The sequence below is a fragment of the Nycticebus coucang genome, chromosome 14 (genome assembly GCF_027406575.1).
Source record: "Nycticebus coucang isolate mNycCou1 chromosome 14, mNycCou1.pri, whole genome shotgun sequence".
Classification (NCBI taxonomy): Eukaryota; Metazoa; Chordata; class Mammalia; order Primates; family Lorisidae; genus Nycticebus; species Nycticebus coucang.
This window is the reverse complement of record NC_069793.1, coordinates 8,673,627-8,699,403: the sequence shown is the minus strand read 5'-3', so window position 1 is coordinate 8,699,403 and position 25,777 is coordinate 8,673,627. Positions and strand designations below refer to the sequence as shown.

At 46.6% G+C, this 25,777-nt stretch overlaps 2 protein-coding genes across 3 annotated transcripts in view; both read left to right on the top strand.

Annotated features, from left to right (window-relative positions):
- Nucleotides 1-19,836, top strand: part of MAJIN (membrane anchored junction protein) — a 44,607-nt gene extending 24,771 nt beyond the window's left edge. Inside the window, exons 4-11 of the mRNA XM_053560998.1 lie at nucleotides 3,465-3,540; nucleotides 3,728-3,853; nucleotides 6,996-7,027; nucleotides 7,361-7,452; nucleotides 9,423-9,486; nucleotides 16,984-17,056; nucleotides 18,611-18,719; nucleotides 19,374-19,836. Coding sequence (XP_053416973.1) covers nucleotides 3,465-3,540; nucleotides 3,728-3,853; nucleotides 6,996-7,027; nucleotides 7,361-7,452; nucleotides 9,423-9,486; nucleotides 16,984-17,056; nucleotides 18,611-18,719; nucleotides 19,374-19,419 — 618 coding nt within the window. The 3' untranslated portion in view covers nucleotides 19,420-19,836. The remainder of the gene's footprint in view (nucleotides 1-3,464; nucleotides 3,541-3,727; nucleotides 3,854-6,995; nucleotides 7,028-7,360; nucleotides 7,453-9,422; nucleotides 9,487-16,983; nucleotides 17,057-18,610; nucleotides 18,720-19,373) is intronic.
- Nucleotides 19,837-23,940: 4,104 nt separating this feature from the next.
- On the top strand, nucleotides 23,941-25,714 carry GPHA2 (glycoprotein hormone subunit alpha 2). Of its 2 annotated transcripts, none has more exons than XM_053561007.1 (4): nucleotides 23,941-23,983; nucleotides 24,485-24,587; nucleotides 24,760-24,944; nucleotides 25,042-25,714. In XM_053561007.1, the coding sequence occupies exons 2-4, from the start codon at nucleotides 24,485-24,487 to the stop codon at nucleotides 25,141-25,143; spliced, it is 390 nt and encodes a 129-aa protein (XP_053416982.1). In that variant the 5' UTR covers nucleotides 23,941-23,983; the 3' UTR covers nucleotides 25,144-25,714. The 2 variants fall into 2 exon arrangements, with proteins under 2 accessions (XP_053416982.1, XP_053416981.1); XM_053561006.1 differs by having other exon boundaries at nucleotides 23,974-24,158.
- Nucleotides 25,715-25,777: the final 63 nt, after the last annotated feature.

Genomic DNA, 25,777 nt, shown 5'->3' with positions numbered 1-25,777 from the left:
AATCAAAACTTTTGAGTCATAGCCTTAAAGACACCTATGACTCTCTGGCTAAGTGTTGAGCGATACATTAAGATCTTGCCAATTAATAGCCGGGCGTTGTGGCGGGCGCCTGTAGTACCAGCTACTCGGGAGGCTGAGGCAAGAGAATCGCTTAAGCCCAGGAGTTGGAGGTTGCTGTGAGCTGTGTGATGCCACGGCACTCTACCCAGGGCCATAAAGTGAAACTCTGTCTCTACAAAAAAAAAAAAAAAAAAGATCTTGCCAATTATAGCCCAAGAATATGGGGAAAGGGGAGAGGGAGGGGAGGGCAGAGGGGAGGATGGGTGGAGGGAGGGTAATTGGTGGGACCACACCTATGGTGCATCTTACAAGGGTACATGTAAAATTTACTAAATGTAGAATAAAAATGTCTTAACACAATAACTAAGAAAATGCTGTGAAGGCTATGTTAACCAGTTTGATGAAAATATTTCAAATTGTGTATAAAACCAGCACATTGTAACCCATGATTGCGTTAATGCACACAGCTATGATTTAATAAAAAATAATAATAATAATAAAAGATCTCGCAAGATGGGCAGCGCCTGTGGCCCAGTGAGTAAGGTGCTGGCCCCATAAACTGAGAGTGGCGGGTTCGAACCCAGCCCCGGCCAAACTGCAACAACAACAAAAAAATAGCCAGGCATTGTGGCGGGTGCCTGTAGTCCCAGCTATTCAGGAGGCTGAGGCAAGAGAATCGCCTAAGCCCAAGAGCTGGAGGTTGCTGTGAGCTGTAAAGCCACAGCACTCTACTGAGGGCAACAAAATTGAAACTCTGTCTCTAAAAAAAAAAAAAAGATCGTGCAAGACACTCAAGGATATCATTATAAATAACAATTATTTTCATATAAGACCATGAAAACTTTCTTTTTATTTTAATTATGAGTGGAGCAAATTTTATTTCACTTTGCTTTGGTTAATCTGGGCAGAGAATAGCTCAAGACATAGTAGAGTGGAGGGAGCTTACACTTCAGGGCCAGTCAAACCTGGATTTGAATTCTGTTTTGCCATCCACAGTATGACTTTGAGGAAGTTACCTGCCCTCCCTGAATCTGTTTCCTTACCTGTCAAATGAGATTAATAAGTAATGCCTGTTTTCAAGATTGTGGTGAAGATTAGAAGTAAATATGGGCAGTGCCTGTAGCTCAGAGGGTAGGACACTGGCCACGTACACTGAGGCTGGCAGGTTCAAGCCTCGCCTGGGCCTGCTAAACAATGACAACTGCAACCAAAAATGGCTGGGCATTGTGGCGGGCGCCTGTACTTCCAGCTACTTGGGAGGCTGAGCAAGAGAATCACTTAAGCCCAAGAGTTTGAGGTTGCTGTGACCTGTGACATCACAGCACTCTACCCAGGGCGACATAGTGAGACTCTGTCTCAAAAAAAAAAAAAAAAAGAAGTAAATATGTGTAATGCTTGCCACATAGTACTCAATAACCAGTAGCTAAAGAGTATTTAAATACATTTACATATCATATTAAAGATTCTACTGTTTTATTTATTTATTCATTTTGAGATAGTCTCACTTTCTTGCGTCTGGTAGAGTGCCATAGCATCATAGCTCACAGCAATCACAAACTTCTGGGCTCAAGTGTTCCTCCTGCCCCAGCCTTCCTGGGACTATAGGCGCCTACCACAACTCCCGGCTATTTTTTTTTTTTTTGAAACAGGGTCTCTTGCTCACACTGGTCTTGAACTCCTGAGCTTAAAGGCTCCACCCACCTCAGCCTCCTAGAGTGCTGGGATTACAGGCATGAACCACTGTGCCCAGCCCATATGAAAGATTCTTAAGTGATTTTTTTTTTTTTGTAGAGACAGAGTCTCACTTTATGGCCCTCAGTAGAGTGCCGTGGCCTCACACAGCTCACAGCAACCTCCAACTCCTGGGCTTAGCGATTCTCTTGCCTCAGCCTCCCGAGTAGCTGGGACTACAGGCGCCCGCCACAATGCCCGGCTATTTTTTGGTTGCAGTTTGGCCGGGGCCGGGTTTGAACCTGCCACCCTTGGTATATGGGGCCTGCGCCTTACCGACTGAGCCACAGGCGCCGCCCAATTCTTAAGTGATTTTTATATGTTCTCTTACTCTCAATAGTTTGGGGGCAGTTGTTATTACTCTGTTTCATTCATTTAGAAAACATTTACTGATAAGCAATCTAGCCTAATGGTTAAGAGGTGTGAACTCTGGAACTCCATAGTCTGGCTCCAGATCTTGGCTCCACCATTTCTAGCTGTATAATTACAAATGTTTTTTCCCCTCTTTCTTTCCTCATCTGTAAAATGGGAATGATAGAAGTGCCTATTTCAGGGCTGCGCCTGTGGCTCAGTCGGTAAGGTGCCGGCCCCATATACCGAGGGTGGCGGGTTCAAACCCGGCCCCCGCTGAACTGCAACCAAAAAAAAAAAAGAAGAAGTGCCTATTTCATGGGGGGGTTGTGGGTGTTAAATTAATTAATATGTATTAAAACAATAACACTGCCATGGTTGTTACTCAATAAATATTAGCTATTGGGCGGCGCCTGTGGCTCAGTTGGTAGGGCGCCGGCCCCATATACCGAGGGTGGCGGGTTCAAGCCCGGCCCTGGCTGAACTGCAACCAAAAAAAAATAGCTGGGCATTGTGGCGAGCGCCTGTAGTCCCAGCTGCTTGGGAGGCTGAGGCAAGAGAATCGCTTAAGCCCAGGAGTTGGAGGTTGCTGTGAGCTGTGTGATGCCATGGCACTCTACCAAGGGCCATAAAGTGAGACTCTGTCTCTACACACACAAAAAAAATAATAAAATAAATAAATAAATAAATATTAGCTATTATAATTATAAGCTAAACAAAATGACAGAGATGGGTCCAAAATTTGGATTCTGAGCTCAAGCAGTCCTTGCACTTCAGCCTCCCAGAGTGCTAGGATTACAGGCGTGAGCCACTGTGCCCAGTCATTCAATATACATTTGTTGAGGACCTGTTATATATCATCCACTATGGTAGACACCATAGAAGGGATACTAAGATAAATCAGGCATATATTCTACTTCAAGTAGATCTTCCAGTAGGGACTATAAATCAGGTGTATATTCTACTTCAAGAAGACCTCCCAATGGAAGGTAGTAAAGGTTCTAGACTAACTACCATGAAGTTTGAGACTAACAGTTAATTACAACTTGGTAAATCAGGGAAAGCTTTCTGGAGGAGATGGCTTTTGAACTTTACCTTAAAGGACAGGTAGGTATTTGGACAGGTGCTGATGGTGCAAAGGGCATTTCAGGCAACTGAGGGAACAGACTATACAAAAGCATAGAAATGGAGAAGCCAAAGTCACGTTCAAGGAACAGCAAATAGTTCAACTTTGATAGAATATATATGTGATGAGCAGTGACAAAAATGGAAAGATTGGCTGAGACTCAACAGTATTAAAGTCATTTCAATTTTTTTTTCAGGATTCTATCCGCGTGGTCTTGGGAAACTTGGACAATCTGCAGCCCTTTGCTACAGAACACTTCATTGTATTTCCCTGTATCCTTTCTTTCATGGCTGTAAATTAGCTACTATTCACATTGTAGATTCCAATGGAAGCAGCAAAACTACAGGCAGTTTGGAGGGTAGATCAGGGAAAGGAGAGGGAATCTTATAGCTAAAATAGTACTCAGGGAAGGAATGCATACTGGCATCTTTCCCCTCCCTCCTTAGCACCATTTCCCAGATAAAAGTAAATGGGAGAGAGTTTCCCACCTGAAATTCAAACATGGGGACATCGTCTTGATCCCCTACCCATTTGTCTTCACTCTATATGTGGAGATGAAATGGTTTCATGAAAACATGTCACCTGGTAAGTAGAACGATGTGAGTGTGGGTGGTAGAGAAGAAAATGGGTTAGCAGTACCAACTGAATATGGCCAAATGGTTTATCAGATTAGGCTGCATCTACGTCCGGAGTATGTGCTCCAAGCCAAACTGCCTGGTTCAAATCTTTAGGGGTTTTTTTGGAGACAGAGTCTCACTCAATTGCCCAGGAGTTCAGTGCCATGGTGTCATAGCTCACAGCAACCTCAAACTCTTGGGCTAAGGCTGGTTCAAAATCTTTTGTTTGTTTGTTTGTTTTAGAGACAGAGTCTCACTTTGTCACCCTTGGTAGAGTGCTGTGGCATCACAGCTCACAGCAACCGCCAGTTCTTGGACTTAGGCGATTCTTTTGCCTCAGTCTACTTAGTAGCTGGGACTACAGGCGCCCGCCACAATGCCCGGCTATTTTCTTTTCTTTTCTTTTTGTTTTTGTTTTTTTTGTCTGGGGCTGGGTTTGAACCCACCACCTCTAGCATATGGGGCCGGCGCCCTATTCCTTTGAGCCACAGGCACCACCCTACCACCCTTCTTTCTTTTTTTTAGACAGAGTCTCAAGTTGTTGCCCTGATAGAACGTCGTGGTGTCATAGCTCACAGCAACCTCAAACTCTTGGCCTCAAGCGATTCTCTTGCCTCAACTTCCCAAGTAGCCGCTACTATAGGCACCCGCCACAATGCCTGGCTATTTGTTGTTGTCACAGTTGTCATTGTTTTAGCTGCCTGGGCCAGGTTCGAACCCGCCAGCCTCTGTGTATGTAGCCAGCGCCCTACCCACTGAGCTACAGGCGCTGCCCCGGTTCAAAATCTTGGCAGTTTTGCCACTTCGTAGCTGTGTAAAGTTAGATAAATTACTTAATCTTTCTGTGCCTCCTTTGTGAAATGATGAAGAATAATACTAGTACCTATCTTATTGAGTTTTTTAAAGGATTAAATTAACATATAAATACTTGTAGGGCTGGGTACAGTGGGTGACAAAGTGAGACTCTTGCATCAAAAGAAAATATATATATAAATACTTGTAAAAGGGAAGTATAAAGTCTGGCTAATCACTCAGGTAAAGAATATTATATAGCTGGGCACAGTGGCTCACACCTATAATTCCAGCACTTGGGAGACTGAGGCAGATGGAGTGCCTGAGCTCATAAGTTCAAGACCATCCTGAGCAAGAGCAAGACCCCACCTCTAAACAACAGTCGGGTGTTGTGGTGGGCACCTATAATCCCAGCTACTTGGGAGGCTAAGGCAAGAGAATCGCTTAAGCCCAAGAGTTTGAGGTGGTTATGAGCCGTGATGCCATGGCACTCTACCAAGGCTAACAAAGTGAAACTCTGTCTCAAAAAAAAAAAAAAAAAAAGGGCGGCGCCTCTGGCTCAGTGAGCAGGGCTCCGGCCCTATATACCGAGGGTGGTGGGTTCAAACCCAGCCCCAGCCAAACTGCAACAAAAATAGCCAGGCGTTGTGGCGGGCGCCTGTAGTCTCAGCTGCTCGGGAGGCTGAGGCAGGAGAATCGCGTAGGCCCCACAGCTGAAGGTTGCTGTGAGCCGTGTGACGCCATGGCACTCTATTTTTTTTTTTTTTTTTTTGAGACAGAGTCTCACTTTATGGCCCTCGGTAGAGTGCTGTGGCCTCACACAGCTCACAGCAACCTCCAACTCTTGGGCTTACGCAATTCTCTTGCCTCAGCCTCCCGAGTAGCTGGGACTATAGGCGCCTGCCACAACGCCCGGCTCTTTTTTTGTTGTTGCAGTTTGGCCGGGGCTGGGCCTGAACCCGCCACCCTCGGCATATGGGGCCGGCGCCCTACTCACTGAGCCACAGGCGCCGCCCTATGCCATGGCACTCTACTGAGGGCAGTGAAGTGGGACTCTATCTCTACAAAAAAAAAAAAAAAAAGAGACTATAATATAAATACTTCCTTATATTTTAGAGTATTCAGTGCCTTTTACCTTAGAAGTGTCTTTTTTTTTTTTTTGAGACAGTCTCACTTTGTCACCCTCAGTAGAGTGACTTAGTGTCACAGCTCACAGCAATCTCCACCTCTTGGGCTTAGGCGATTCTTTTGCCTCAGCCTCCCGAGTAGCTGGGACTACAGGTGCCCGCCACAAAACCTGGATTTTTTTTTTTTTTTGTAGAGACAGAGTCTCACTTTACCGCCCTCGGTAGAGTGCCGGGGCCTCACATGGCTCACAGCAACCTCCAACTCCTGAGCTTAGGAGATTCTCTTGCCCCAGCCTTCCGAGCAGCTGGAACCACAAGCACCCGCCACAAAGCCCCGCTATTTTTTTGTTGCAGTTTGGCCAGGCCGGGTTTGAACCCGCCACCCTCGGTATTTTTTGTTGTTGCAGTTTGGCCAGGGCCAGGTTCCAACCTGCCACCCTTGGTATATAGGGCTGGGGCCCTACTCACTGAGCAAAGGTGCCACCCACCTTAGAAGTATCTTAAAGGTATCTCCCAAGTTTTAATCTCTGATGGTCATGGCTAATTTTATTCAGTAAAGGACAAGTAAACAACTGCCAGTTTGATTTGAAAAAGGCCTTGCCTCAAAATTTCTCTCCAATTCATATGTCATTGTTGCCTAGAGTTCTACTTTTTGTCTTTTGGGGGGGTTATTTGTTTTTTTTTGTAGAGACAGAGTTTCACTTTATCACCCTGACGTTACATAGCTCACAGCAACCTCCAACTCTTGGGCTTAGGCTATTCTCTTGCCTCAGCTTCCTGAGTAACTTGTGGCACCTGCCACAAGGCCGGCTATTTTTTTGTTGTTGCAGTTTGGCCAGGGCTGGGTTTAAACCCACAGCCCTTGGTATATGGGGCCCTGCGCCCTACTCACTAAGCCACAGGCGCCGCCCCACTTTTTGTCTTTTATAGTAAGGATCATCCCCTTAAAAGTGGCATATCATTAGAATATAGTGTGAACCAAATCCTTTTTGGCATATAAATGATAATTATTCTGAAACAGAGAAGGAAGAGAGTTTGAAGACACTATTTCTGGTTCTAGGGAAACCAGGAAGAAGGGAGAGGCCAGATGGGGAGGTTTTGTCTAGGGTCAGTTCCAATAAATAAATAGTAGCCAAAAATCCAGGTAACATATAGTTTTGATTCATTTGACATTCAAATTTCCTATTGTAGGGAAACCAGTAAATGACAGTCCTGTTGGGTTGGTAAGTTTGCCTTTTATGTACAAAATGGAAATTGCCTTTATTGCCTCCTTTATTGCTTCCTTTATTACCAGAAAGTTCTGCTGTTATCTCTTTTTACTTTTCTTCTCAGTTGCTACCCAGGTCCAATCAGAATTGTAAACATAACTATATTTTCCCCATTGGCTAGATTTCTGAGACCAAGTATGTAACAGAATGTTCATCCCTACCTTTAAAACTGGTGTTATAAGTTGCCTTTGGCAGCTTAAAGATGAGGAGTTCTCTTTACTGTGTCCTCATGAACTGTGAGCAACTTTGGAAAAGTAGGAGTCACAGAAATCTGGTTCCTTTTAAAAGGTCCTAACTGAGAATAAACCAATAGGAGCCACAATGAAGAAACGAAAACGCTTGGAAGAGCCCAGCTCCTCCATCAGGTCAGAGCTGCACAGGTCAGTGGAGTGGAGCTACATCCTAAGCTTTGCTAGCTATTGCTGCTGGTTGATCCTGTCCTTGGGTGAGTCACTCTTTTGGGGGACTTTATCAGTACCTGCCTATTCCAGTAGGTGGACTAAGGAAAGGGAAGCAAATTGAGATATATATATATATATATAGATATAGATATAGATATATATTTTTTTTAATAGACAGAATCTCACTTTAGTGCCCTCTGTAGAGTATGGTAGCATCACAGCTCACGGCAACTTCCAACTTCTGGGCTTAGGCAATTCTCTTGCCTCAGCCTTTCCAGTAGCTGAGACTACAGGCACCCACAATGCCGTGCTATTTTTTTGTTGTTGCAGTTTGTCTGGGGCTGGGCTTGAACCTGCCACCCTCAGTATATGGGGCCAGCACCCTACCCACTGAGCCATAGGTGTCACCTGAAGCAAATTGATATTTGCAATATAATTTTAACATAGTCCCTTTCTCAGCAAAGCAGGATTATTCTGTTCATCAACATGAAGGCTGCTGGATGTGGTGGCTCACACATACAATCCTAGCACTCTGGGAGGCCAAGGCGTGCAGACCATCTGAGCTCAGGAGTTCGAGACCAGCCTGAGCCAGAGCAAGACCTTGTCTCTAAAAATACCAGGGCATGGGCGGCGCCGGTGGCTCAGTGAGTAGGGCGCCAGCCCCATATGCTAAGGATGGCGGGTTCGAGCCTAGCCCTGGCCAAACTGTATCCAAAAAATAGCCGGGCGTTGTGGTGGGCACCTGTAGTCCCAGCTGCTTGGGAGGCTGAGGCAAGAGAATCGCCTAAGCCCAAGAGTTAGAGGTTGCTGTGAGCCGTGTGACGTCAGGGCACTCTACCCGAGGGCGGTACAGTGAGACTCTGTCTCTACAAAAAAAAAAAAAAAAAAAAAATACCTGGGCATTGTGGTGGGTGCCTGTGGTCCCAGCTACTCGGGAGGCTGAGGCAAGAGAATTGCTTAAGTCCAAGATTGTGAGGTTGCTGTAGCACTCTATCGAGGGCAACAAAATGAGAATCTGTCTCAATAATAATAAAATAATGAAAAAATGAAAATAAAAATAGAATAACTGAGGCAAAAGGCTCGCATGAGCCCAAGAGTTGTAGGTTACTGTGAGCTATGACACTACGGCATTCTACCCAGGGCAACAGCTTGAGACTCTGTCTCAAAAAAAAAAAAGAGATGTGAGGGTACTTGAAGGTGTGAAGTTTTTGCTCTGTTCCATTTGACTGAATTTTCCATAGAGAAGAGGCCTCAGATCTTCTCTTTCTCTGGATTTTGATGAACAATCAAGTATTTCGAAATCTGATTCCTGCTGTCAATCATGTATTCCCTTTCTTAAACCCCAGCGTCTCAAATTGAGATTCTACTATGAATCTCAGCACCCATGGGTGGCGCCTATGGCTCAAAGGAGAAAGGCATCGGCCCCATATGCTGGAGGTGGCAGGTTTTTGCAGGCCAAAAACTGCAAAAAATAATAAATAAATAAATAAATAAATAAAATAAAATAAAACAGCACCCACGGTGGCACCTGTGGCTCAGTTCGTAGGACGCCAGCCCCATATACCGAGGGTGGCGGGTTCAAACCTGGGCCTGGCCAAACTGCAACAAAAAAATAGCCGGGTGTTGTGGTGGGTGCCTATAGTCCCAGCTACTCGGGAGGCTGAGGCAAAAGAATCACCTAAACCCAGGAGTTGGAGGTTGCTGTGAGTTATGACGCCATGGCACTCTACTGAGGGCAATAAAGTGAGACTCTGTCTCTAAAAAAAAATAAATAATAAATAAAATAAAACAGCACCCAAAGAAAATTTGGCCACACATTTTATCCTACCAGCCAGGAGTGGTATAAAAATAGCCAACCTGCTGAAATATTCATTCAGGCTACATTTGCTTGAATGTAGTGATATTGTGTCTGCCAGTCACATTTCCTGAGTTTTTTCTCCCATTTGCAGGGCCAAGATGGGGACTTCTAGCCAAGACCCCAGCAAAAAGAAGCCTGCTATGGAACCCAGGAGGGTAAGCACCAAAGTAGAGGCTCTGAAGGTTCTTGGCTGTTCCTACTCTGTTACAACATGATTCCTATTACCAGCACGTCTTGGACCTGAGTGCAGATTGAATTGACTGAACTCATTCTCAGGTTTCACTGTCTGTAAAACAACATTCAACTATTCTTCCCTTGCCACAACTCATTGCAGAAGTGGCTGTGCAATACACACATCAATGAATCCTTTTGTTAAAATGTCCTCTCTTCTCAGCTTAAAAATCTGCTTCTCATGTTCTACAGTTGAAATAAGAAAATAGGTCTGTATTGAGTTGAGGTGGGATCCAGTATAGAATTTTCTCATTAGAAAAATTTTGCCTTCAGGCAGTGCCTGTGGCTCAGTGGGTAGGATACCAGCCCCATATACTGAGGGTGGCAAGTTTGAACCTGGCCCTGGCCAAACTGCAACAAAAAAATAGCTGGGCATGGTAGTGGGCGCCTGTAGTCCCAGCTACTCAGGAGGCTGAGGCAAGAGAATTGCCTAAGCCCAGGAGCTGGTGGTTGCTGTGAGCTGTGATACCACAGCACTTTACCAAGGGCGATAAAGTGAGACTCTGTCTCTAAAAAAAAAAAAAAAGAAAGGAAGAAAAATTTTGCCTTCCTATACACTGGGGCCTGAGTCTGGGACTGTCACGATTGTATTTCTTTTTCTCTCTCTTTATTTTACTTTATTTTATTTTATTTCTTGAGATAGAGTCTCACTTTGTCACCCTGGGTAGAATGCCATGGCATCACAGTTCACAGCAACCTCAACTTCTTGGGCTTAAGCAATTTTTTTGCCTCAGCCTCACAAGTAGTTGGGATTACAGGTTCCCACCACAACACCCAGCTATTTTTAGAGAGAAGGTCTCACTCTGGCTCTGGCTCAGGCTGATCTTGAACCTGTGAGCTCAGACAATCCACCAACCTTGGCCTCCCAGAGCGCTAAGATTACAGGCGCGAGGGGCGGCGCCTGTGGCTCAGTGAATAGGGCGCTGGCCCCATATGCCGAGGGTGGCGGGTTCAAACCCAGCCCTGGCCAAACTGCAACAACAAAAAAAAAATAGCCGGGCATTGTGGCGGGCGCCTGTAGTCCCAGCTGCTCGGGAGGCTGAGGCAAGAGAATTGCGTAAGCCCAAGAGTTAGAGGTTGCTGTGAGCTGTGTGACGCCACGGCACTCTACCCGAGGGCGGTACAGTGAGACTCTATCTCTACAAAAAAAAAAAAAAGATTACAGGCGTGAGCCATTGCGCCCAGCCACAATTATTTATTTATTTATTTTTGAGACAGAGTCTCACTCAGTCACCTTGAGGTTGAGTGCCATGGCACCATAGCTCATAACAACCTCAAACTCTTGGGCTCAAGAGATCCTGGCTATTTTTAGAGATGGGGTCTAGCTCTTGCTCTGGCTGGTCTCAAACTCCTGAGCTCAGGCAGTCTACCTGCCTCAGCTTCTGAGAATGCTAGGATTATAGGCGTGAGCCATTGCACCTGGCTTTTCTTCCTTCTTTGAATAGCTATTAGCCGTTATATATGCCTTATAGATCCTCCTTTTTTTCTTACTTGTCTGTGTCTCTAAAGTAGCTCTTAACCTAAATACCCAAAGGCTAGCAACTTACTTCCTTCACCTTCCCAGGACCCATAACATGATCAATTATCAAGCAAACATTTATACATACATACATTCAACATATTTTTTTGAGTGTCTACTGTGTGCCAAGTACCAGGAATATCATGCTATCCCTTGAACACACCCACAGTGTAAAGCTAGGCAATTACTGATAGATATGCTATATGCAGAAGAAGGAAGCACAGGCTACAGAGGGAACACAAAATGGTCATGAAGGAAGCATTCCCAAAGTAGCTCAGAGTAGCTTAAGGAGCCCAGGCCAAGAGGAAGCACTACGATGCTTTTGGTGACTGCAAGCCAGTGCACCAGGAGTATAGAGTACACTAAGAAATGTTATTGGATAGGTCAGCATAGGCTGGATCATAAATGGCCTTGAGGCTACTTTCAAGATCACAGAAATTTGGGCAGCGCCTGTGGCTCAGTGGGTAGGGCCTGCCCCATATACCAAGGGTGGTAGGTTCAAACTTGGCCCCGGCCAAACTACAACAAAAAAATAGCTGGGTGTTGTGGCGGGTGCCTATAGTCCCAGCTACTCGGGAGGCTGAGGCAAGAGAATCACCTAAGCCCAGGAGTTGGAGGTTGCCAGGAGCTGTGTGACGCCATGGCACTCTACTAAGGGCGATAAAGTGAGACTCTGTCGCTATGAAAAAAAAAAAAAAAAAGATCATGGAAATTTCCTAAAATATTTTTAAGTAGAGGAATGAAGTTATATTAATTTCTAAACTATGTAATATTATTTTGCCTCCTGTTTGCAAGGCATTGTGTTGGGTGCTGGGACACATATAAACATATGTAAAACTTGGTTCCTTTTTTCCAGGAGCTTATAATTTAGTTAAGAGAGTAATGCACCCTTAAGGATTTAAACCTCTGCCTTTGTGCCATGACCAATTGGCCCACTCAGTGATTTTTTTTTTTTTGTAGAGACAGAGTTTTTTCACTTTATGGCCCTCGGTAGAGTGCTGTGGCATCACACAGCTCACAGCAACCTCCAACTCCTGGGCTTAGGCGATTCTCTTGCCTCAGCCTCCCGAGTAGCTGGGACTACAGGCACCCGCCACAGCACCCGGCTATTTTTTTTTGTTGCAGTTTGGCCGGGGCCAGGTTTGAACCCGCCACCCTCGGTATATGGGGCCGGCACCCTGCTCACTGAGCCACAGGTGCCGCCCCACTCAGTGATTTTAAGCAAATAGTCACCTCCTTCAATACCTCCCATGCTTTAGAAAGGTAATAAGAAATGAGAAAGTGGGCGGTGCCTGTGGCTCAGTCGGTAAGGCGCCGGCCCCATATACCGAGGGTGGCGGGTTCAAACCCGGCCCCGGCCGAACTGCAACCAAAAAATAGCCGGGCATTGAGGCGGGCGCCTGTAGTCCCAGCTACGCGGGAGGCTGAGGCAAGAGGATCGCTTAAGCCCCAGGAGTTGGAGGTTGCTGTGAGCTGTGTGAGGCCACGGCACTCTACCCAGGGCCATAAAGTGAGACTCTGTCTCTACAAAAAAAAAAAAAAAAAAGAAATGAGAAAGTACATGAGAAGTATATGAAGCTCCAAAGAACAAAGACACTTTATACAACCAAGATAATTACTATTAAAGGAACATTTTCCTCACTCTCTACCCTTTGTACCTTCCTATTCTTAGTATGACACATCATCTCCCTCAAGAACAGTACCCACAGCTTCTTACTCAACATAATTACCTTTTCAACCTGATTTGGGTTTAGAAAAAGACTCTGAGAAAAAGGAACATGTTTATTGATTTTGACTCAAAGCCCAAAGACGATTTTCACTGTAGATGCTGTTCCCAGGGAGAGGATTTCGCCTAAATTAAAGTGATCACAGTGGCTCCCAGTGTAAGTCACTTGATCTGGAAAAATTGCATTTGCTCCTATGGTCCAATGCTTAATATTTTCTCCTTCCCTCTGGGAGGAGTTAAGAATTATAGTCAGTGTGGATGATGCATGTCTGAACACATTGGGAGCTTGTGTAAGGAAAGCTGAGAATACAACACTTACCTCTGTTTCTTAAGAGATGTTTAAGGGAGAATGAGAAGGAAGGGCAGGCCCCTTCAGTTTGTTACTTCTGGTCCCAGACCTAAAGCTCCAGACTTTGGAAGAATAAAAGATGGAGATGAGCCCAGGAGGAGTTCAAGGCTATAGTGAGCTATGGTCGCATCACTGTGCTCCAGCTTGGCCAACAAAGTGAGATCCTGCCTCTACAATAAAAATTTAAAGGGTGGCGCCTGTGTCTCAAGGAGTAGGGTGCCGGACCCATATGCCGGAGGTGGCGGGTTCAAACCCAGCCCCGGCCAAAAACCAAAAAAAAAAAAAAAAAAATTTTTAAATAAAAACATTTTTTTTTTAGAGACAGAGTCTTACCTTATCACCCTTGGTAGAGCACTATGACATCACAGCTCACAGCAACTTCCAACTCCTGGGTTTAGGCGATTCTCTTGCCTCAGCCTCCCCAGCAGCTGGGACTAGAGGCGCCCGCCACAACGCCTGACCATTTTTTTTGTTGCAGTTTGGCTGGGGCTGGGCTTGAACCCACCACCATCGGTATATAGGGCCGGCGCCCTGCTCACTGAGCCGCAGGTGCTACCCAAAAAATAAAAATAAAAACATTTTTTAAATGGGGTCATGAGTAGACGAAGGGCCCGGAAGTGAAACAGACTGACTGTACATAGATTTTTGTTTGTTTGTTTGTTTGCTACCTCTGCTACAACTGATCTGGCCGTAAACAGAGAGGACAATCTTGCATCAAGTTTTCAGGGTGTTGTGTTCTTTTTTTTTTTTTTTATTAAATCATAGCTGTGTACATTAATGCAATCATGGGGCACCATACACTGGTTTTATATACCATTTGACATATTTTCATCACACTGGTTAACATAGCCTTCCTGGCATTTTCTTAGTTATTATGTTGAGGCATTTACATTCTACATTTAGTAAGTTTCACATGTACCCTTGTAAGATGCACCGTAGGTGTGGTCCCACCAATCACCCTCCCTCTGTCCATCCTCCCCCCTCCCCTCCCCTCCCTCTCCTCCTTCCCCATATTCTTAGGTTATAACTGGGCTTCATAGTAGGGCTGAGTACATTGGATACTTTTTCTTCCATTCTTGAGATACTTTACTAAGAAGAATATGTTCCAGCTCCATCCATGTAAACATGAAAGAGATAAAGTCTCCATCTTTAAGGCTGCATAGGGTGTTGTGTTCTGATGGATGTATCAGATGGTACCGTCAGTCTTAATTCCAGCTATAATATAATGTTCTTCCTCTCTTAAGAATTTCGCCCAAGAGGACTGCCCTTGGGCGGCGCCTGTGGCTCAGTTGGTAAGGCGCCGGCCCCATATACTGAGGGTGGTGGGTTCAAACACAGCCCCGGCCAAACTGCAACCAAAAAATAGCTGGGTGTCGTGGCAGGCGCTGTAGTCCCAGCTGCTCGGGAGGCTGAGGCAAGAGAATCGCTTAAGCCCAGGAGTTGGAGGTTGCTGTGAGCTGTGTGAGGCCATGACACTCTACAGAGAGCCATAAAGTGAGACTCTGTCTCTACAAAAAAAAAAAAAAAATTTCACCCAAGAGGACTGCCCTTAAGATTTCAGGAAAGCACAAAGGTTACACTATCTTTTTGTTTGTTTGTTTGTTTTTTGAGACAGAATCTTAAGCTGTCACCCTGGGTAGAGTGCTGTGGCATCACAGCTCATAGCAACCTCAAACTCTTGGGCTCAAGCAGTTATCTTGCCTCAGCCTCCCAAGTAGCTGGGACTACAAGTGCCTGCCACAACGCCCGGCTATTTTTTTGTTGAAGTTGTCATGGTTGTTTTAGCTGGCCCAGGCCAGGTTCGAACCCACCAGCCACAGTGTATGTGGCCAGCGCCCTACCCACAGAGCTACAGGCACCACCAGGTTATACTATCTTGTGAAGGGAAGCTCCCTGGGTTCAAGGGCAAGCTACACCTCTGTCCTAGGTTTTTTGCTCTCTTATCCCTACTACCAGCCTTAATAGATGCTTTCATTAGGGCCACTCTATGCAGCAGAATTTAAGCCCAAAATCATAGTTCCATGAAGTGTATAATAAGAATCATTCCTCCAAGCCAGAAACCAAAGGTAGGGCCTCTATATTCCATCTCCGCTCTGTTTATAAAAGGCAAAAATGGTCTTTTTCCTCTCCAGAGTTCCCTTTTCCTTTTATAGGAATATGACTTAGGTAGCTGCCTATATGGTCTGGGATTTGAGGGGTTTGTGAAGAAGCTCATCTTAGAAATATCTGTCATTCTAACCAGAAGCTTACTCTTAGGATGGGGCTAGTCTTAACTTTTCTAGGGGCTTTTCATGCCTCTGCCTCCCAGCACCCACCTTGCCAGTCTGCAACCCCTTGCTATAGAATTCTTCACCAGCAAAACAGCTCAAGGTACTCCAGCAGTGCTGCATAATGGGTCCTTAGGTTCTGACTGGGTGAGGAAAGTGGACAGTTAGCAGATATTCCCAAAGAAAATATATAAACTATGTTTCTGACTATCAAGTATTTACTGAGAAATATTATGAGCCTGCAACTAGCTTGTATAATGTCCTCATCAAAATACAAAGGAATTTCTTATAAAGCAGTGGCATATGGAGAAATAATAAGATTACACGTATTGTGCTGGCTGCTTATGCCATAGTCATGTTTCTGCCGTGCCTGGCTCTAGCCATACTAATCATATTTACTCTTGAATGCACTGTGCCCTTGTACATCATATCTTTGTCTGGAATGCCCTGCCCTCGCTGACTGTCTCCTTATCCCCATTATGACAAAATCCCATTCATCCATCAAGGCTCCATCAAATGTCACTTCCCCTGTGAAGTCTTCCTTGACTAACTGCCTACCCCATTAATATCCTCAGCAACCACACATGCTATATGGACTCTTGGAGTAGTCTTACCACACTGCCTATAACACTTAGTTTATATGTTACTTTTACCCCATATTTTATACATTTCTCCAAGATAAATTTAAGGTCCTCTGATTTCTGAAACTTCAATATTCTGTCCTTGGCAATAATAGGCTTATGTAACAAGGAAGGGTAAGTTAACACCAGTTTGGTTTGTTTTCACTCTTTTTTTTTTTTTTTTCATCGCTCTCGGTAGAGTTCCATGGCATCACATCTCACAGCAACCTCCAACTCCTGGGCTTCGGCGATTCTCTTGCCTCAGCCTCCCAAGTAGCTGGGACCACAAGCGCCCTCCACAATGCCTGGCTATTTTTTGTTGCAGTTTGGCCAGGGCCAGGTTTGAACCCGCCACCCTCGGTATATGGGGCTAGCACCCTACTCACTGAGCCACAGGCACCACCCAGTTTGTTTTCACTCAAAATTTTTTTTAATTTATTTTATTTTATTATTATTTTTGTTTTTTTTTGAGACAGAGCCTCAAGCTGTTGCCCTGGGTAGAGTGCTGTGGCACGACGGCTCACAGCAACCTCCAGCTCCTGGGATCAAGCGATTCTCCTGCCTCCGCCTCCCAAGTAACTGGGACTACAGGCGCCTGCCACAATGCCTGGCTATTTTTTGGTTGCAGCGTCGTCGTTGTTTGGCAGGCCCAGGCTGGATTCGAACTCAGCAGCTCAGGTGTATGTGGCTGGTGCCTTAGCCGCTTGAGCCACAGGCGCCGAGCCTTCACTCTTAAATTTTATGCTTTTAGAGGGACAATGGTTAGGAGTCAGAAATGAAAAAAGGGCAGTCCTGAAGAAAGATATATAGAACCTCTCTGGGGAGTCAGAAGCTAGCTCCTAGTGCTGATATAAAATCAGTTCACCACAGCAGATAGCATTCAGTTTGCCAATCTATGCAAAATAAAGTTTAAGACTTTCCTTTGTCCTCTTTTAAACAGAATAGAGAAAGAAAAACCCAGCAGGAATGGCAGGAGACCCTAGTCTCTGATATCACCGATGTCCAGGAACAGGGTAGGTTCTGGGAAATTGATATGTATTCTCCTTTCATAATCACCCTGTCCCGTTTAATTGTCTGATGAGCAGAGCAGCACAGGGCTTTGAGTCTGGGCACACTCAGGATAATGTGCCTTGCTCATTGGCCATCTTCCAGTTGGGGAGCCTGTCCTAAAATAATAGAAGCCCCCCCAGCTCCCAAAAAGAGTGAAGGGAGGACGTACATACTCTTCCTCTGCTTCTTTTCTGTTTTTGTTTTTTTTTAGAGACAGAGTCTCACTTTATCGCTCTTGGTAGAGTGCTATGGTGTCACAGCTCACAGCAACCTCCAACTCCTGGACTTAGGCAATTGTCTCGCCTCAGACTCCCAGGTAGCTGGGACTACAGGCGCCCGCCACAACACCTGGCTATTTTTTTGTTGCAGTTTGGCCAGGGTCAGGTTCGAACCCGCCACCCTCAGTATATGGGGCCAGCACCCTACCCACTGAGTCTCACTTTGTCACCCTGGGTAGAGTGCTGTGGCATCACAGCTCAAAGCAACCTCCAGCTCCTGGGCTTAGGCGATTCTCTTGCCTCAGCCTCCCAAGTAGCTAGGACTACAGGCACCCACCACAACACCTGGCTATTTTTTGTTGTTGTTGAAGTTTGGCCAGGGCTGGGTTTGAACCCGCCACCCTCTGTATATGGGGCCAGCGCCCTACCCCCGAGCCACAGGCACTGCCCCTTCCTCTGCTTCTTATAGTGCAGATGCTCTCACTATTTCAGAACATTTTCAAGTGGGGTGGTAAGTTTTATAGGAAAGTTAGGAGGGATGTGCTTCCTTTTTCTTTACTGTTGGAGAAAGATCTCTGGGAAGCTATCACTCCTCTTCCCTTGGGGCTTTAGCATTAACACTGAAGGTAAAGATGCATGTTCTGCAGGGGTGGGAGTACAAGAAAAGGCAGTACCCTTACAAGTTGCTGATCTTTACTCAGCATGAGGATTCAGTGTAAACTGCAACTCCACAGAAGCAGGGATGTAAGCAAGTGAGTTTTTCAAGTTGTCATTCCATGTGAAGACATACCAGCCATGGTGGGCAGCTGGGACTTGAGCTGTGTAAATGTCTCAGGAACCTGAGTGAATACTCTGAGACAAGAATAGCATCTTAGTTAGCTGAGATGAAATTCAGAAGGTCAGAACAAACAATTCACCTGGCTTTAAAGAAATCTTAGTATTGGGTGGCCCCTGTGGCTCAGTCGGTAAGGCCCCGGCCCCATATGCCGAGGGCGGCAGGTTCAAGCCCGGCCCCGGCTGAACTGCAACCAAAAAATAGCTGGGTGTTGTGGCAGGCGCCTGTAGTCCCAGCTCCTTGGGAGGCTGAGGCAAGAGAATCGCCTAGGCCCAGGAGTTGGAGGTTGCTGTGAGCTGTGTGACGCCATGGCACTCTACCGAGGGCCATAAAGTGAGACTCTGTCTCTACAAAAAAACGAAAGAAATCTTAGTATTATATCTCATGCTGGTGCCCTACCTTCTACTCAGACAAAAGCAACCTATGGACTAATACCTTTTTCTGCCTGAGTGCTTTCCTTACAGATTCTAAGTTGGAAGACAGCCTGGTAGGGCCAATTCTCCCACCACTGGAGCAGAACAATCCATCTCCACCTGAAGAACCAGGAACCAGTGGCTTCTTTGGGTTTCTAAGGTAAGACAATCTTCTTTCCTGCCATCAAACGAGATTCAGCACCAGAGTGGCATTCTAGTTCCAGAGTTTGCCTCATTGGATCTTTGATGGAAATTCAAACAGAGAATAAAGCAGATTACTTGCAGAGGTTTCTCACTGATGTCCAGGATAGATGATGGAAATGAGATTGAGAACAAAAGCCCTAATTGTGAATTATAAAGACTGTCATATTTATTTTTATACACGTCATCCCTACTCTGATCTGCCAGCATAGGGCCTGGTTCCATAAACATTGCCTAAACAGAGACTATTTTTATTTTACTTGGGTCATTCAGATGATTTAATTACTATAAAATGTTTCTAGTCCCCCCTGTGAATCTAGGTTGTGCCTTCAGAGTTTTTTTTTTCTTTTCGGAAGATAGCAAATCCCTCTATCTATAGCTCAGCCATCTTATTGCAATTCTTTTTCTTTATTTCCTCCTCCTGAGTATAGTCTAATTTGGGTACCTTTTCAAATGCTGTTGCAAATTTGAATTTCCATTTCATTTAGTGGTTCCCCAGAGCAAAAATGCTCTAACCAATTAGAGCCAAATGCTCTAATGAAGCGCTAATGGGAATCAGGAAGAAGGGAAGGAAACCTCAGAATCTCAGCATACTCTTCTCTCATTCCTACAGCTCTCTCTTCCCGTTTAGATATTTCTTCAGGAAGAACAACCACTAATGAGCCTTCCAAATGCAGCAGTGGAAAGAGGATCATCTCTTGGAGTCAATCCTCCCAAGCCACTCTCTTCCTCCATCTCTATCCTTTTCTTATGACACTTCAGCCATGGGAAATGAGGGTACCAAACTGAAGGTTTATCCTGTGCTTTGCCCCTTTATAACTGATTTTTTTTCCAATTCAAAACACTGAGAATGGAACTTTATAAAATGTTATGGCCCTGAGGGTCAGTTTAGGCCTTTTGTCTCCAGCACTTAGGATCCTAATGACAATAAATTATTTATGAAGAGCTATTGATTGAATTTAGTGAGGTAGAGTAAAAGAGAACAAACTCTTCCGTCAAGACACAGAGAGACAGTGCATGACACTTCCTCTATGTCTACCTGGTTACTGTTTACAGGATCTCTTTGGGTGGGTGAGTCTGTACCTGACTTCAAACTTTAAACTTCGGGCGGCGCCTGTGGCTCAGTGAGCAGGGCGCCGGCCCCATATACCGAGGGTGGCGGGTTCAAACCCGGCCCCGGCCAAACTGCAACAAAAAAATAGCCGGGCATTGTGGCAGGTGCCTGTAGTCCCAGCTACTCGGGAGGCTGAGGCAGGAGAATCGCCTAAGCCCAGGAGTTGGAGGTTGCTGTAAGCTGTGTGACGCCATGGCACTCTACCGAGGGTGATAAAGTGAAACTCTGTCTCTCCAAAAAAAAAACAACTTTAAACTTCACTGCCAGGAGTTAGAGAATGGGGTTTTGCAAGACCCACTGTCCTGAGCCCTGCTGACTCAAAAGAAATAATCTCTTCTTTTAATAATTCACCCTGTTTGGCCCCAAGTGTAGCCTCTCCATAGGTAAAATGCTTCCTGCCTATCTATCCCTCTGGCTCTTTGACAGTAAGGCAGATTAGTTTATCAGATTAATTGGCCCAGGTTAGGGCCCCTGGAGAAGGCCTAGACACCCAAGCTTTCTGTCTTCAGCTGAAGGGCTGATCTGGGACAGTTTAGATTTGTGTAGCTACAGAGGACCAAAATAACCAATGGGAATTTAGGGAAACTCATTTTAGCTCAGGACAAAGGAATCACTTTTTTTTTTGGAGACAGAACCTCAAGCTGTCACCCTGGGTAGAGTGCTGTGGCATCATAGCTCACAGCAACCTCGAACTCCTGGGCTCAAGCGAGGAATTACTTTTTAACTGTTAGAGATGTCCCATATTAGAATGGGGTACCCGGGCGGCGCCTGTGGCTCAGTCGGTAGGGCGCCGGCCCCATATACCGAGGGTGGCGGGTTCAAACCCGGCCCCGGCCAAACTGCAACCAAAAAATAGCCGGGCGTTGAACTGGCGGGCGCCTGTAGTCCCAGCTACTTGGGAGGCTGAGGCAAGAGAATCGCTTAAGCCCAGGAGTTGGAGGTTGCTGTGAGCTGTGTGAGGCCATGGCACTCTGCCGAGGGCCATAAAGTGAGACTCTGTCTCTACAAAAAAAAAAAAAAAAAAAGAATGGGGTACCCTTGTGAAGTAATCAGCCCTTTAAGCCCAAACTTTTTTTTTTTGAGACAGAGTCTCACTTTCTTGCCCCTGGTAGAGTGCTGTGGCATCATAGCTCACAGCAACCTCAAACTCGGGCTCAGGAGATCCTCTTGCTTCAGCCTCTCAAGTCGCTGGGTAGCTGGGACCACAGATGCCCGCCACAATGCCTGGCTACTTTGAGACAGAGCCTCAAGCTGTCACCCTGAGTAGAGTGCCGTGGCATCACAGTTTGTAGCAACCTCCAACTCTTGGGCTCAAGTGATTCTTCTGCCTCTACCTCCCAAGCAGCTGGGACCACAGGCGCCCGCCACAACACCCAGCCATTTTTTGGTTGCAGCCATCACCATTGTTCAGTGGGCCCAGGCTGGACTCGAACCCGCCAGCTCAGGTGTACGTGGTGCCCCAGCCGCTTGAGCCACAGGCACCGAGCCTGCCTGGCTACTTTTTAGAGATTGGTCTCGCTCTTGCTCAGGCTGGTCTCAAACTTGTTAGCTCAGGCCATCCACCCACCTCGGCCTCCAAGAGTGCTGGGATTAGAGGCAAGCCCAGTGACTTCAAACAGAACTGATTATCTGTCACATGCCAGAAGGTTCCTCTAATGAGTGGGAAAGTGGGGGCTGGGCTGCTGAGGTCCCCTGAGTCTCCTTAATTCATTGCCTTTGCCTTTGGTAGGGAAAAGAAAAGCTTCAGTGCCCCAGCAAATGAGGGCCAGAGGGGAGTAGAGAGTGAAGGGGAAGCCCTGAGGTGTGGGGATTTGATAACACCAGATCCTCTTAAACTATGTTTACAGCCTCTACTCTACTGTCCCAAACATGACTTTACAAAGCTGCTGAAAAGCACAGCTCTAAAATCTGGGGATTGAGTGCCTATCCTGGCTCTGACTAGCTTACAATGAAAGCTTTGGGAAAGCTGCTTTCCTCTCAGGTTCTTATTTTCTCATCTACAGTGGAGGGGGTAGCATTTGGTGGGTATAAAGTGCCCTCTAAACTGAAATTCTCTTTGACTGGTCCTGCTCTTTCTGAACAGGCCAATGAGGCAATGACCCTGGGTAGAGCTGTCCAGAATCACTACAGCTTCCTTCTCATCTCTACCCTGCCCCAACCTCTCTGGCTACTGCTAAATAAGGGTCTTTTTCAACTTGCCACATTCTTACCCTGAGTATAATTTAGTACCATGGATGGATGGATGTTAGGAGATGGATGGGTTCTGTTGTTTTGTTTTGCGAATCTCACTCTGTTGCCTGGGGTTGAGTGTAGTGGCATCATTATAACTCACTGCAACCTCAGACTCCTGGGTTCAAGTGATCCTCCTGCTTCAGCCTCCTGAGTAGTTGGGATGCACAGGCACACAACACTACATCCAGCTAATTTGCTCTATTTTTTGTAGGGATGGGGTCTTAACTCTTGCTCAGGCCAGTCTTGAACTCTTGCCTCAAGAAATCCTCCTTGTGGCTTGGCACCTGTAGCTCTAGTGGCTAAGGCACCAGCCACATACAACAGAGCTGGCAGGTTCGAATCCAGCCTGGGCCTGCCAAACACCAATAACAACTACAACCAAAAAATGGCTGGGCGTTGTGGTGGCTGCCTCTAGTCCCAGCTACTTGGGAGGCTGAGGCAAGAGAATCGCTTAAGCCCAGGAGTTGGAGGTTACTGTGAGTTGTGATGCCATGGCACTCTACCCAGGGTGACAGCTTGAGGCTCTGTCTCAAAAAAAAAAAAGAAATCTTCCTTGCCAGGTGTGGTGGTTCATGCCTATAATCCTAACACTCTAGGAGGCTGAGGCAAGAGAATCACTTGAGCTCAGGACAGCTTGAGCAAGAGCAAGACCCAGACTCTACTAAAAATGGAAAAATTAGCTGGGCATTGTGGCGGGCACTGGTACTCTCACCTACTTGGGAGACTGAGGCAGGAGGATCACTTGAGCCCAGGAGTTTGAAGTTGCCATGAGCTAGGCTGACTCCACAGCACTCTAACCTGGGGTAACAAAAACTGTCTTTAAAAAGAAAAGAAAGAAACAAAACAAAACAAAAGAAAAAAAGAAGAAATCCTCCTGGCTGGGCCTCCAACGGGCTAGGATTGCAGGTGTGACCCACCACACCTGGCTGGAGATTTGGGTTCCAAACTAGCCCTGACATTAACTAGCTGTGTGACTTTTAGTAACTTTATTTTCCTTTTCTGAGTCGTAGTTACCTCACTTATAAAACCAGAGCTGGACTAAACCATCAGATTTGCTTGGGATGATAGACTCAGGCTTTCAGGAAGGAGTTAGGTCCTTGTTATGCCAGAGACCAGGAAGACCCTCCAGCTCCAATCTATAGCTGACCCACAGGATGAAAAGTCATCCACTTAACGCTGTGTAAGTGAAGCTCTGAAACAGACTAAGTAACCCCTCCAACTTCCATGGCTCTGCCATCAAGCACACCTCAAGAGATCCCCTTGCATAATTTCCTTTGTCCCTAAGACTTTCCTTCCCGATCCCTTTCCTCTGCAGTCAGTAAAAATGCAAGCAGGAGCTCGGCACCTGTAGCTCAGTGAGTAGGCTGGGTGGTTTGAGCCCGGCCTGGGCCTGCTAAACAACAACTGCAACAACAAAAAAATACCAGGTGTTGTAGTGGGCACCTGTAGTCCCAGCTACTTGGGAGGCTGAGGCAAGAGGATCACTTGAACCCAAGTGTTTGAGGTTGCTGTGAGCTGTGATGCCACCTCACTCTACCAAGGGCAACATACTGAGACTGTCTCAAAAAAAAAAAAAAAATGCAAGCAAGGCTGAGCTCAGTGGTTTTAGGGTTGGGTGACAAGGTCCTGAACAGGGAAGTGTCCTGCCCAAGGTCACGCAGCAAAGAAGAGAACTCAAGTGGCCACCTCTCTGCCAAAAGTCTCAACCCCTGTCCCTTCAATGCTCCACCAGCTGTTGGGCTTTTCTCCATCTCTCACTTCCCCAGCCCTGGACTGCAGGCAGGGGAAGCAGAAAGCAGTTTGGACAGAGGGAAGCAGAAAGCAGCAGAAGCTACTTACTCTCTGAGGATCACACCTCAAAGAGCAGGATTTCCCAGGTGGGATTGTGCTGAGTGAGGCTTCAGACTGGGAGGCTGGCCTGAAAGCAGAGCTCCATGAGGGCGTGGCTCCAAAACTGCTAGCAAATAAAAGCCTGGAGAGCAGGCGCTAGTCTGGAGACCAGCAGGAGGCACAGGGAGCCTGCAAGCCACTCTGTTCCTGGCCTTGGAAGTGGTGAGCTCCCAAAGGCAGGAGGAGCTCTGGGAGGGCCTGGGGATGTGGACAAGGGCCCTGATGGCCAAGATGGGGCAGATGGAGGGAGAAAGATATTTGTGCGCCAGGTGGTGAGGGGAGTTCTAGGGGAGAATTATTGCACAGAGGGCTGACACACAAGTCCCATCCAGACAGCTGTTAACACACACCCATCCAGAGTGACACAGGCAGACACACATACACATGCATGCACACACTCAGAAATAGCTCACCTGGAGGCATGCAGTATTTAAAGAACTCTCCCTCCCACCTGCACACCCACACAGAATCTACCTACTGTATTGCAGATGCCCATGGCGTCCCCCCAAACCCTGCTCCTCTGCCTGCTAGTCCTGGCATTTACCGAAGGCCAGGATCAGGAGACAGCCATCCCAGGCTGCCACTTGCACCGTGAGTAACTCTGGGACCAGAGAGCTAGGAGGAGTGGCAGTTCTGGGTGGGAGCAAAGAGCCGATAGACCAGACCATGGGGCTTCTAGACAGACCCACACGGAGGCACAGAATACAGGAGCTGGGGTGAACTTTGCAGATGTGCTGTCTACTGCTTGCCCATCTCCTTCTAGCCTTCAACGTGACAGTGCGAAGTGACCGCCAAGGCACCTGCCAGGGCTCCCATGTGGCACAGGCCTGTGTGGGCCACTGTGAGTCCAGTGCCTTCCCTTCCCGGTACTCAGTGCTGGTGGCCAGTGGCTATCGACACAACATCACCTCCATCTCCCAGTGCTGTACCATCAGCAGCCTGAAGAAGGTGAGGAGGGCCTGAGTCCAGTGGGGAAGAACAGGAGATGGGGATCTAAGATGGCCCTGAGAAAGGGCAATAGTATGTGGATTCCCCTCTCCTGCAGGTGAAGGTGCAGCTGCAGTGTGTGGGGAACCGAAGGGAGGAGCTCGAGATCTTCACAGCCAGGGCCTGCCAGTGTGACATGTGTCGCCTCTCACGCTACTAGCCTAGCCTCTTCACTCCTTCCTCCCTGGGGTCCCAGGGGTTGTCACTCTGGTGGGAAAAACCTGGGTCTGGGATTTAAAAACTGGAAGGAGCTCTGCTGGTTACTTGCTATGTGATTTTTTTTTTTTTTTTTTTTTTTTTTTGGAGACAGAGTCTCTACTGTTGGTAGAGTGCCATGGCATCACATCTCACAGCAACCTTCAGCTCTTGGGCTTAAGCGATTCTCTTGCCTCAGCCTCCCAAGTAGCTGGGACTACAGGCATCCACCACAATGCCCGGCTATTTTGTTGTTGCAGTTGTCATTGTTGTTTAGCTGGCCTGGGCTGGGTTCAAACCGCCAGCCTGGGTATATGTGGCCAGTGCCCTACCCACTGATCTATGGGCACCACCCAAAACATATGTGCATCCCTGGGTGGGCTCGAACCACGAACCTTTCAGTTAACAGCTGAACACACTAACTGCGCCACAGAGACATTGTTAATTATGGGATTTTTTTTTTAAATGAAGGGGTTTCTCTAGCTCTGCCTCTTTTACAGTTTTGCAACAGTCCCCTCCTGGGAAGAGAGAAGATTCTGCCTCTGCCTGGCCCTTCTAACCAGTCGTTGTTTCACTTTCCTGATTACTCCTACCCCTAA

Coding starts and splice junctions, on each gene's coding strand:
- GPHA2 (XM_053561007.1), top strand. CDS start 24,485: ATGCCCATGGCGTCCCCCCAAACCCTGCTCCTCTGCCTGCTAGTCCTG. Junction 24,588..24,759: donor CCCAGGCTGCCACTTGCACC/GTGAGTAACTCT, acceptor ATCTCCTTCTAG/CCTTCAACGTGACAGTGCGA. Junction 24,945..25,041: donor CCATCAGCAGCCTGAAGAAG/GTGAGGAGGGCC, acceptor CCTCTCCTGCAG/GTGAAGGTGCAGCTGCAGTG.